Raw genomic sequence first — 12681 nt, 5'->3', positions numbered from 1 at the left:
GAGGGATCATCACAAAGCACTAAACTTAGAACCGTTTTCTTACCTCTACCCTTTAGACTGGTACTATGGCTGCTGCACCAACAGCAAAACGAAAAAGGGGATATTTCCAAAAGCTTACATTGCTGTCAAGGAGTCCATTATTGACAAGACTGGGTATCTTATTTTACACCTTTAGATTTTATCGCCTGGTTCAAATATAAGATTTTCACGTTTCCTCCTAGCCCCCATGAAGTGGTCATTCCTAAGGAGCCATCCATCATCAAGGAGATTACGGCTGTTCTTCGTGAATGGGGCCCCATCTGGAAACAGCTGTATCTCGTATGTTTCTTTTTCATTATTTTTATACGCAGGCAGTTTAAACCAAAATAATGTCATTGAATATTTTACTCCTACTACACATCAGTCCTCTTAGTAGCAGGTATGCCCTAAAATTTTTGGGCGTGTGCATAATTTGTTTGTTTTTGCTGCAAATCTGGCAGTACACATATTTAAGCTTGCCGCGGTGGTCTAGTGGCTAAGGTACTCGGCTACTGAACCGCAGGTGGTGGGATCGAATCCCGGCTGCGGCGGCTGTATTTCTGATGGAGGCGGAAATGTTGTAGGCCCGTGTGCTCTGATTTGGGTGCACGCTAAAGAACCCCAGGTGGTCGAAATTTCTGGAGCCCTCCACTACGGCGTCTCTCGCAATCATATGCTGGTTTTGGGACGTTAAACCCCACATATCAATCATCAATCAAGTACACATATTTCAGGGTTGGCCTTAGTTATTTTAGATTTGTTATTGTCATATTTCTCATAAGTTGTTGCTGCGTGCTTTGTGTTTTTTTATTCCAGACAAATAGAGCAGAGTTCGATTCTGTTCGAAACATGATGTATGAGCTGATGGATTCCAGGAGGAAAATTATGTCTGGAACTCTGCCTGTCGTATGTACTTGTCTTCTAGTTCACTTGCTTATTTTGTAGCACTGTTTTCTGTTCTGCCATATTCTTGTGTTATTGTTATTAAGTATAACTTAATGCATAAATATTTGTTTTACTTGTAAGTATTGGAACTTATGACAGTCAACCAACATAACAATATATCCCACAAGTTAAGCAATAGTTTACACGTCCCCCTAATGAGATCTACTGAAAAGCCCACATCCTGTACTAAACGGGTACCGACACCATTTTTCAAAAGTGTGTTCACTCTGTCTGTGTACAGAGATGGCTCTGAGGAAGTGTGAAGCTCAGCAAATGCTAAAATATGTTAGTTTGATATTAAAGTAAATTTTTCTATGGCGCACCTACGGACACCAGCACTAGCTTGACTTGAGGCAACCGTACTAATTATGGCGACGCAGCACTCTGGCTAGTTGTGAAAATGTCAGGTACCAAACACTACAAAAATAACCCCTTGTGTGTGAGCAAGATATACGAAATCGCCATTTGTGCAACACCAACAGTGTGGAGCGGCGGTGGAAATGTCACAACATCTTGCACGAGCACGTGACCAGAAGCGCATAATGTGTTGTGAGGTGAGAATAAAGTAGGAACTGGAATTAGCTTTTAAAAACATACTGTAATTACTTTTTCAGGGTGTTCTCTTGCTTAGCAGTATATTTTCTAGGCTTTTAACAGCTTAGCCTTTCATTTGACACAAGCAAATGACAAATGAAAATTTTCGTGTCAGTACCCCTGCAATATAAAGTTCTGTTTGCATACATCAATAATGGGGAAGTCCTTAGAAAGTTTGGTTCAACTTACTGTAGATAGCAAGAAAAGAAAAAGGCTGTGGTATTTTCAACTGCGTTGCTTTTCATTGTACGCCTAAATTGTCTTGGCACTGAGGAAAACGAAAAGTAATGGAAGCAATGAAAATAGTACAAGAAATGTTTGGTTGTATAGAGAAATAAAGAGAGCACATGAAGCATTATAGGCACGAAACAGTGGATACCCGGGCACATTTCACTCATTGGCAGGTTGCTTGAAATATTCCTTACCACTGAAGAACATGTACAAATTTATTGACAGAGTACCACATACATTTGACCATCAGCATGTTATTGTTGTTGTTAGTATCAAACTCTGGTGAATAGTTATTACTGGTCATTAGCCTCATGTAAGCCTATTCTGTGATCATTGCTCCTATAGTAGTGCCTACAATAGCTGATGCCTGCAATGCATAGCTGCAAATTTTTGTGATAATTGCATTGTGTGCATTGCTATCTGTGCCATTCATTTTATATGCATTGTACAAGTAAATGTGTGTCAAAATCTATTGCTATCAGTCACATCCTATTACGCAAAATAAATTAGTTACGTAACCACCGCTGGTGCTTAATGTACCTTTCTTCTCTATTCTGGTAAGGATAATAAGTTCAATATTTGTCCAAGGCATCGGCATTCTTTCTAATTCATAGAAAAAATAATTGTTGATGTACTTGATTTATAGGTGCAATAGAACCACCAGTTCAAAATTATCTGGAGCTCCCTACTTCCTAAAATCTGAAGAACTACCTTGGGACTCCAGGATTTTATTTTTGACAAATTGGCTCCTTTGTCATGCTATTATGTTTCTGGAGAAATGTGGTAGAAAGCTGTGATTCTGACAGAACTGTTTGTTTGCCTGCAGGATGAGCTGAGGGAGCTGAAGCAAAAGGTCACTGCAAAGATTGAAATGGGAAATGCGTGAGTTGGCAAAGGCACCTTGTAATATTTTTGTGCTGCTACGTATCTCTTTTGCTATTCCTTTACTAATTCTTTCCACACCCACCTGCAGGATCCTTGACCTCGATTTGGTTGTTCGACACAGCAGCGGCAATATTCTCAATCCAGACGTCACTAGCACCATTGATTTGTACCGTGCACATGTGGATGCCACGAAAAGGATCAAGCAAATGTCCTCGGTAAAAAAAAAGACTAAGGGATAACATTAATTTATTTGGATTGCATAGTTATGTGGACTCCTCTGTCACCAGTTCATTGCATTCTGGCCCGCTAGTTTTCATTATGAAGCACCAGTTAAGTTTATTAGTGGTTCTCTTCAGAAAATGTTTGATTTACTATTTCAGGAAATTGTTATGGCATTAATATTGTTGCTTATATTGAACATCATTTTTGCTGTGTTTTGTATTTGCCTAATATGCATAGGAAAAGTATGGTTAGTTCCTCTAATGATGGACTCTGTGTAGAACAGGTGAGAAAGCAGAAAGAAATGGCAAATGCAAATGACAGTTCATCACTTCTTTTTTTGTTCCTTTATCATTTGCACTGTTATTGTTACTCGTGTTTATAGCTAGCAAATATTGTCTTTTGTATTGTCATATATACAGTCATGAACATTGAGAAAATATAATTAGGGAGGTGTTGAATGTGTAGCTCATGGCAGTACCTTGTAGCAAAAGCCTACAAAGTGCTCCCACAAGTTACTAATAATAGTGACCTCATGTATCTCAAACTGGGGCTATAACATCATTGCATAAAATATCTGCAAAAACGTATGTATAAAGTCAGTGGAATTTAAGCATTAATTTCATCACAACAAATCTCAGGCAATTTGTACCGATGTCATCATTACAACTTGCTGACAAACTGGAAGAGGCGTAGGTGTGCGGAGAGTTCTCTTCAGAGGGGGGGGGGGGGGGGCAGAGGTTTATCGCAGCACTCCCCCCTCCCTCTTAAGTCAATATATGAAACAGACTTTGCCCCCCCCCCCCCTCCCTGTCTTAAGGGGCATACACATGGGGGACAAATCCTCAGTGATAAAGGCAGAGCTTTGTGACGTCAAGTCGCAGAGGGAATTCTCCACAGATGTGGAAACCAGTGTTACCAGACTTCTCTGGTGGCTTGTATTGCCCGTTTCACCAGCTGCTGACGACGAAACCATCAGCACGCTGTTGCTGTCTTCTGGTAGGGCTAGCGACCCTACTGCTGGAGCAAGTGCAACAATGTGGCTAAACACCTGTCCAAAATTCCTCTATATCTGCTACCATGGGGGGATAGTTAGTCCTGTCAGTCAAAAGGTCTCCACCCTCGGGGAGGACGTGCCTACTCGCTAATCTGTGACGCCTTTGTCAAGTGATCCTCAATTCTTGCTTAGATTTGAATACCCCTTTAGGTGACTAGGGGGAGCAACCAACCCTGTGTTATCCCCTCCTCCACCGCTGCGCATACCTATGGCAAGAGAGAGTAATAAATAAGGTTCAGTAAACAAAAGTACTCTTTATTTTTCTCCTGTGTTACTTGCATTTATTGTTTTTATTTCTCTGTGTAACAGATTTGAATAGAAGAAAACGTGCATGTCACTGTTCTTGCAGTTGAGCAGCTGCCTGCTTTGTTTGTCAACGAACAATGTTAATGCATTCTCTACATTAGCCTCAATTTGCAGAATACTCGCTGCTTAAGCAGCTAGGTATAGCTCCTTGTAATGCTTATTTAATAACTTTTTTTTATGATCCAAAGTTTTTAACACAATCTTTATGAAAACTGGGTTGTGTCAAACAAAAGAAATAAGCCCTCAAAATTTCTTCCGTTATTCAAAAAAAATTTTCAGTAATCATAAGTAGGCACAGGCTGTTGGTCTGTTTACTTTTAATGGTCAAATAAAAATACGTTTTGGTAGTGTGTGTACCATTTGTAGATGCCTCTATCGCTGCTGGAAATTCTATGAACTGAGGCATGTAGCATAGTAGCTAAATGTGGAATCATTATTGGTCATGAAAGTATACTTGGGAGTTTAACCCTTTGAGTGTCATATTTTTCAGAAAACAACTTTTCTGGATGGTCAAATTATTTTATTGCGGTTTTTGAATGTACGAAATGTGTAGAGTCTGGGAGAAATTGTAAAAAAAAATTAGAAACAGTTTCTTTTGTGTCCACATTACTCAGAACTACAAAACGTCCAATATTAGTTCAAAGCATGGTATTCCTTGAAACACAGACCTAGACGCACTCCCGTATTGTTGTTTGCACACATAACATACGTCTCCGCTCTTTTTTAAGGGGGAGAAGTTGTGTGAGTGAACACAGAGCATCTTCTCGGTGTGTGGCTGCCTTGGGCAAACTCTGTAATCAGGGACAATGAGAATACCTTGGGAGTGTCGGTGAAACGAGCTAAAAGCAGCACCAATGAAGATGAAAATCGTCTTCTACCGCCACTGCAAGGCAGTTTCAATAAAAAAAAATATATATTTTTTGCGCTTCCTTTGTAAACCGAACCACGAAAGGGCATTGCCCATGAGTGTTGCTGCAGACCACGCAACACGCTGATACTAGGAATCACTTTTGTTTATCTGTGCAATAAGGTATCGCAATAATTTCCAGCATTTCTTGTAAGTTCTAGGAGGTGGTGGCACCTTATAGTAAGCATGTGTCATCATTACTGTGCGAAATTTCAAGTGGAGGTTCGAAAACTTACTTTACAGCAAGAACCACTATCTTACATGTATGGTAAAAACACTTCAGGGGTTAACAAAGTAATATGGCAGTTCTGGATTTGATTATAGACTGCATAATGCATGTGTATTTAAAACTTGTAAAGACGTGTTTTGCTACTTCTCAGTTAAAGTATTAAAGACATACTGTATTCTGAATTCCTTACGCTCATACTTCACCAAGTCTGTTTTGCCTTGTCTTGTCATGTGATCATTTCTCAAAGTATCTGGCGTCAGTGTTGTTCTCCACATGCTTCAGTTCATATATACAATTGGTGCCATCTTAGAGGCGTGTTGTGGGCTAGTAATGCTGCCATGTCACGCGAACTTCATATCCCAGATCCATGAAATTATAACGACTTGTCAGCTGGCTGGCTGAAAAAGATAGTGTGGTTCGTTTTTGCATTAGACAGATTGGGAGAGGCATGCTTATGTTTTCCTGTTTTTAAGTGGCAGTTTGGTTATTGATATACTGAGTGCCCCAGCTATCTATAGCCAGTTTAAAAATATGCGGACACATGCAATGACGATGCGATCAAATGCATGTGGCTGACTGTTGCCTGGAGTTAGCGGGACTACTGTTTCTGTTACGATTAATTGCTTAATTAGGCCACATTTATTAACTAACTTTTTAAGCAATGAAAATTTGCCAGAAATTTTAATGAGGAAGATGTTCATCCATCTGAAAAATGCCTGAATAAACAGTTTTGAGGTTTATATTTGTTAATTTTTTATTGTGTTTCTACTGACTAAAAATGCCTGTGAAATACAAAAAAATGCCATGTGACAAGTCCGCTCGCGTGCCAGTGTGTTAATGTTCCTTGTACGAATGACCATAGCATATGCCGGTTGGTGCTGTCTCGACAGGGCTGCAATGACGGTGGCGGCTTTGCGATGAAAACTGTTTGCTATCGGCCACAAAAGTGATAACTGCTCTGACTGCTTACTGCTGTCATGATCTGGTGGGAGGGAAATGTATCGTCCATACACAGAACGTTAGGGAGCACCAGAACCATGGCACCATTGGGTTTGTCATGTGGTTTTTTTTTTGTATTATGTGGCCATTTGTAGTTAGCAGAAAAACACTAATAATTAATATAAAATTCAACACTGTTTATTCAGGCATATCGCAAACTGATCTATAACTTTCTCGTTGAAATTTTTTTACCCATCTTTCTTTCTTCAAAAGTTAGTCAACTAAAGGGGCCTAATTAAACCAGTAATCAGAACACAAAAAATAGTCTGACTCACTCTATCCAATGGTTAGCAACATGCATTTGGTCACATTGTCGTGTGTGTCTGCATATTTTTAAACTAGCTAAATATAGCTCACGCACCTTGTGTAAGTAGGCAAATAAGAAAATTTTATCTTATTTTATCTTATTTGCAAATACTATCTCAGTTTTTGAGACATAGCTGGAGTCAATACAAACGTTCAACACAAAGAAAAAGTACAATTTAACAAAATAAATGAACACGCACTTTTTTTTTTTTTTCAAGTTGGTCAGCACCAAGTCTGAGCAGAGACGCATCAAGCTCATTCCATAAATCCATGATCTCTTGAAAAAAAAAAAAAAAACTTAGTGCAGTTAAGAATATAACTAAAGGGCATGATATATAGGAGATCAAATTATTGTGAACTTTTGGTAATTAGCCAAGTAATCATCGCAGGTTCGTCTTTCAAATAGTGTCTGATGTAGCCGAACTGTGAAGCGAGAACTGTGCTGTCGAGGCGTTATGATTTGAGAAGAGCCTCCAAAGGAAGAAAAAAGGAGTAGCCTGTATAATAATGCACTTTTCCGTAGGTAGTAGTTTCTAGCTATGCTCTAACACCTTGTGAAACCTTTTTTGGGGGATCTTGCATAAGACAGTGCATTGGCTCCAATGATGGGTTTATGTTGAAATGAAGTTGAGAGTAAACTTTTGTGCTTGTCATGTGTGGGTCGTACCAGCCCAGGCAACTTGCTTATCTGGTGCTGACTTATATTTTAATCACGTTTTTTTTGTTCCAGACGCAGCTAGACATTGGGTCTCCCAAGGCATCAAGCCATTACTGCCACAATCTGTTTGTTGTGGTGAAAAACTTTGTCTGCCGCATTGGAGACGATGCAGATCTTCTCATGACACTCTACGATGCCAAAGAACAGAAGTTTATTAGGTCTGGTCACTGCACTGCTTGATTTGCAAGGATGAAATTCACATTTAATTTCTTTTTCTTAAGTAGCTAGTATTTGATGTACTTTTCTTTCAGTGAGAACTACTATGTCCAATGGGCCAAATGTGGTCTTATTAAAGACTTAGACCAGCTCAACAACTTAAGAGTGCTTTTCACTGTAAGTTGATCAATGCTTATGCCACTATTTTCTCCATACTTGAGACATGCAGGCTCATTACTTTTCATTTATATTTTTCATTTGTGCCTGTTGTAGGACCTGGGCAGTCGGGACCTGAGTCGTGAACGTGTCAACTTCATTTGTCAAATCATTCGCATTGGTAAGGCACCTCAAGCCAGATATGTTGGGTTCATCCTCCTTTGCATCACTTACTCTTTTAGTGCCATTTTGATGCTTAAATAAATAAAAAAAAAATCTTTACAAAGGTGCCATGGAGCTTAAGGAAAATGATCACAAAAGGTCGACATTGTATTCCAAAAAGGCATGTGAATCTGAAGGCATGCGACGACCTTTTGGTGTTGCTGGTGAGTGACAGTGCAACCATTCAAGTGTTGCTTTATATGGTGTCTTTAGACAAGAATTTACATATTTCTGCTGTCAGATGGGCTGAGACATGGCATCTGCACAGTATTTGCATTAGGCAGTATTTTTCACAACTACTTTACAATGTTTCAGCCATGGACATTACTGACATCATCAGTGGCAAGATTGAGAGTGATGAAGAGAAGCAGCATTTTGTCCCCTACATTCAGTAAGTATCGCAAAAAAGCAATATCAGTTCTTACATAAAATTTTGTTAAATGTTGCATTTCTATTCGAAAAGAGCTTACTGCAACGGTAATTATGTACATGCCTTCATGAGTGTAGAGGATGGATTGCCATACATGGGCATTGTATGTAATAACCTTGCCTGTAGTTATGCAATATTGATCAAATCACATAACTCATTAGTTGCTTGTAAAATTAAGATGACTTCTTGAAAATAATTTAGCATGAGAGTTTTCTTAATTACATATTAATTATTGTGTGGCTAAAGATTCTGCAGAAGTAATAGTACCTTGGAAAGGATTCTACCTGCTTAGAATTTGAGTAATAGGGAGTTTTTGAATAGGGCCCCCATTCATTTTAGGGCCCCAAAAAATACAGCGTCAAGACCACTGCAGATATGCATGAGACTAAATTGGGGTCCGAGTTTTGTGTTCGGCTTTTGGGACGTTAAGTCCACATATAAATCAGTTTTGTGCGAGGGGCGCTATGTCTTGAATTTAGCCGAAGCCCTAGAGCCTGCCCAGAAAGCTTTGTGTCAGACAAACGTGACGGCCCACACTGAAGCGACGGCTCTCGGTATAGACTAGAGTGACCTAGAATAGGTGGAGTGTCTAAAGCGTGACAGACACTATTCAAAAGCTCGTAGTTCCTGCTTCACCCAGAGCAAGCACTCGTGAAGAGATTTGGGGCCCGGAATGTTGGCGAGGGCTGGTGATCCCTGGGATATTACCTGATGGTCAGACGGTGATCACTTTTGGGTATTCTTCGGTGCTTTTGCAGGTGTGGAGAGCGGGACTTCTTGGACACAGCCATCAAAAAGGCCCTGGCAGCGAAGGAGGTAACCCAGAAAGAACACAAAGGGCAGGGCCTCTGGATCTGCCTCAAGTTGCTGCATGGTGACAGCAAGCAAGTGCGGGAAGAGAACCCGCACCTTGTTTCTGGGACCACAGCTGTAGCACGAAAAATGGGCTTCCCTGAAGTCATCCTGCCTGGTGATGTTCTTAACCCTTCTGGTGCCAGCATGAACTTGAAAATTTAATGGTGTATGTAAAAGTGAGAGAAAAGTGACCATAGGCATGGACAGGTTTCTCTTTGGGGGGGGGGGGGGGGAGTGAAAGTTCTTTGCAGTGCCTCTCTTTATAATATTATAATATGTCAATGTATGAAGCTGACTTTGCACTTCCCCTTTTCATGAGTCGCAGCACCACTGCCCCTCCCCGTGATGTCAATGTACGGGGCTGTCTCTGCCCCCTTCTTTGGCTACTAGGGAGAGCAGCCACCCATGATTACAAGTCATTGTTATTTCTGCAGTAGTGATGAGCTGTTTTAAATGGGCCTTTCAACGCTTCTGAACTTCGGAGCTAACCGTATCAACACGTAGTTGCGCTCCCCAGAACTATTGTGAGGGGAAATGACAGATGGCGCAAGCCTGTGAAGGGATAAATGTAGGTTTAGATGTAATCGCAGCATTGCATCAAAATAGAGATTTCTATTGTGTTTTGTTTTACACTCAGTGCGAAAAACTTAAGCTCTGAGACATATTCAGCTTGAAAACTGCAAAGCTGATCGAAGAATGCACTGAATATAATGGCACTGGAGGGAACGTGCTGGGGATACTCCAGGTGCCCATGTTTGAAGAAAGTGAAGGGTAAAAATTGTAAGAGCATTGATAAATAGATGCCGTCGAAACAAGAAAGATAAGTAAAACTACAAAGCATTATTGAAGTATTCGCAAGCTGCCTCATTTTGTATGTGCGGCTCACTCTTCAAGCACCTAATATTTCTTCACCATTGCAACGGTGTCATTAACACGGAAATATCGGGCAGTATAGTATGCAAGCTTCCCATACGTAAGAATTTTCAGTTCATTTTATTGGGGAGCCATCCCATGTCACAAGATGTCACAAGATAATGCCTACCCTCAACACAAAAATTGTGTTGAGGGTAGGCATTTATTTTATTGTATTTTGCATTTTTCAGGTGGATTAACTTTGAACTGCGTGCCTCTATCGCTCTTGTTCTTGTTGCTCTAAGTCGTCAGTCTATGCAACTTGCGAGTAAAACATGTAAAACAAAAGTGTTGGGGGGGAGGGGGGTCCCTTTAAGCTGCCATATTTAAAATATCATGCAGGTTGTAGTTACGTGCGAGGCTCTTTTCTAGTATTTCAAAAGGTTTGTAGTTGCCCTGGCTATTGCTATGCAGTATGTTGTAAAAGCAAGCGACATGTTATTTCTTAAGTGTTTAAGGCAACTTATCAAGAATGTACGATACAAGGAGGTACAAACACGGGCGCTAACTTTCACTAAATGAATCATTTGTTGAAAGTTAATGCCTGTGTGTATTCCTGCTCGTCTTGTCCTGCCTTAATAAGCTGCGCTTAAGAGGAGATGCCTTTTGAAAAAGACGTTTCGTGAATTTTAGGCTAAGGTAATTAATTCTTTTGTTATATATATATATATATTTATGGGGCTGTTATGTTGATTCAAATATGTAATTAGTTCTGTTGTAAGTTGCACAGTTTTCGTGTTGTGCCATGACTCATGACAATGTGTAAAATATAGTTAATTTTGGACAAACTTTTTATGTCGTTAAACTTTTATGTTTCTGAGCCAATAATGGCTCATATTGTGTCTCATTAACTGTATAGTACAAATAACCATCCAGAAAGTGCCTATAATACATTTTAATCGACAAGAAAAATTGTAATATTAAAATTCTTAGAACCCTCAGCCCATAATAATTGCTTGCTTTAGCGTCGTAATAATTACTATACAGGTGCTATCAAGTTTTCATATGATAAAGTTTTCATATATTATTCATATGTTAAGGAATATTTGGGCAAAATTTCATCCTGATCTGGCCGTCAGAAATACAAAAAAACATGTCTCTTTTCAAGAAGTTGCCCAATAATGGATCTTGAAAAAAATAAACTCATTTTAAAGGTATAAGTCGAACTTTATGTGGAAAAGATATGTTTTTTAAAATAAAATGCTTTTTAAAATGATTTCTTTCATCAGGAGAGCTTGGAAATCATTGTTATTTCAAGCTTGTGGCTTTAGTGAACTCCTCATGCAAAGTGCTGTGGCAAGCACCCAGGCGACAATTTCCAGGGAGCTCTAGACAATGAGATCTTTTTAGTTTTTAGGTACCCACCTTGTGATTTTAACCTACCTTGAGTTTAATTACAATCTTCGGTTTTTTTGTTGCAAAAGCAAATAAAAATGAAAAATATGTAATTTTGGAAAAAAAAACTTGCGTTTTTTTTACTCGCATCTCCCATTAAAATAAGTCGTACCAATGAGGCCAGATGTCAGTCCTTGGCATGTCATATTTTATTGACTTTCCGAGATTCAGTTGGTGACGAACTGCGCTCATGTATCTTGAACAGCTGTATTGTTTTAGAGCTCAACTCTTAAAGTGCCCGTTCAATGGTCTCTCGTTATCATAATGTGTAGTTATCAAGCAGACGATTGACACACGGAAGAATGAAAGCAAACAATGAGCGTAGTAGAAATAAAAAAGCTAACTAAATTTGAACGAAAAATTGTTGCCAGTAGGGGGTTTCGAACCTATATGCCCATGTTCAGAGGCCATGTGTCTTATCGGCAGGGCTAAACTCTCATGTCTTCAGAAGGTGAATACTATATCTGAACCATATGATTCGCTGTAATGGTGTGCCCAACACAATTGTAAAAGGCAAACACTTTCTATGAAGGCTTTGTCAAAGGATTTTGTGGTGGTGGAATAAAAGCCCTCTAAGACAAGCTGTGAAACCAGCATGGGTCATTGCCCACAGTAGGAAAATTTTGATTATTGCGCTTCATGTGGGATCTGAGTGATAATGCTGAAGCTGAAGTGCAGGGCCAAATCAACGAATACATAAAAATGAAATGCCAAACACTGGTGTGCATTTTCTTGGGGCGTTTGTTCTCCAATCAAAGTGCTACAATTCTTTCTCTCTTTTTTTTTTTCACTATAAAAGGTTCACATTCAACTGTTTTCTGGAGTGGTTCGTATTGCTTTTGATGTCAACATTTATTGTAGCAGATTCAGCAGAGCAGTCAAGGGTGTGTTCCTTTGCCTTCAGTTATTGAGAAAACCAGGAATTTTTTAATGCATTGTGTTAAACACAGCATTACAGTGCTGTTTTTTTTTTTTTTTTTTTTTCATTGTTTCAGAAGCCTTTCAGTCTACTAGGTGCTTGAAAGCATGTAAGGCCTTCAGGTGGCAGCACTAACAGTAGTGTCATTACAAAGATGTCTTGTTAACAACAAAAATGTATACACTACATAGATTAAATACCTTTTCTTGAAATGACTGTGTG

The 12681-nt window shown here is 39.5% G+C and overlaps 1 protein-coding gene across 2 annotated transcripts in view; it reads left to right on the top strand.

Annotated features, from left to right (window-relative positions):
• The window catches only part of mbc (dedicator of cytokinesis protein myoblast city), a 127293-nt gene that overhangs the window by 928 nt on the left and 113684 nt on the right, over window positions 1–12681 (top strand). For both annotated transcript variants that reach the window (XM_037427100.2, XM_037427099.2), the window contains exons 3-13: window positions 57–153; window positions 222–318; window positions 835–924; window positions 2615–2670; window positions 2762–2888; window positions 7427–7572; window positions 7666–7747; window positions 7844–7907; window positions 8014–8112; window positions 8264–8339; window positions 9137–9348. In XM_037427100.2, the coding sequence (XP_037282997.1) occupies window positions 57–153; window positions 222–318; window positions 835–924; window positions 2615–2670; window positions 2762–2888; window positions 7427–7572; window positions 7666–7747; window positions 7844–7907; window positions 8014–8112; window positions 8264–8339; window positions 9137–9348 (1146 nt within the window). The remainder of the gene's footprint in view (window positions 1–56; window positions 154–221; window positions 319–834; window positions 925–2614; window positions 2671–2761; window positions 2889–7426; window positions 7573–7665; window positions 7748–7843; window positions 7908–8013; window positions 8113–8263; window positions 8340–9136; window positions 9349–12681) is intronic.

Source organism: Rhipicephalus microplus, chromosome X, assembly GCF_043290135.1.
Source record: "Rhipicephalus microplus isolate Deutch F79 chromosome X, USDA_Rmic, whole genome shotgun sequence".
NCBI classification, from domain to species: domain Eukaryota; kingdom Metazoa; phylum Arthropoda; class Arachnida; order Ixodida; family Ixodidae; genus Rhipicephalus; species Rhipicephalus microplus.
The sequence above is the reverse complement of the archived record's forward strand: the minus strand, read 5'-3'. Positions and strand labels throughout refer to the sequence as shown.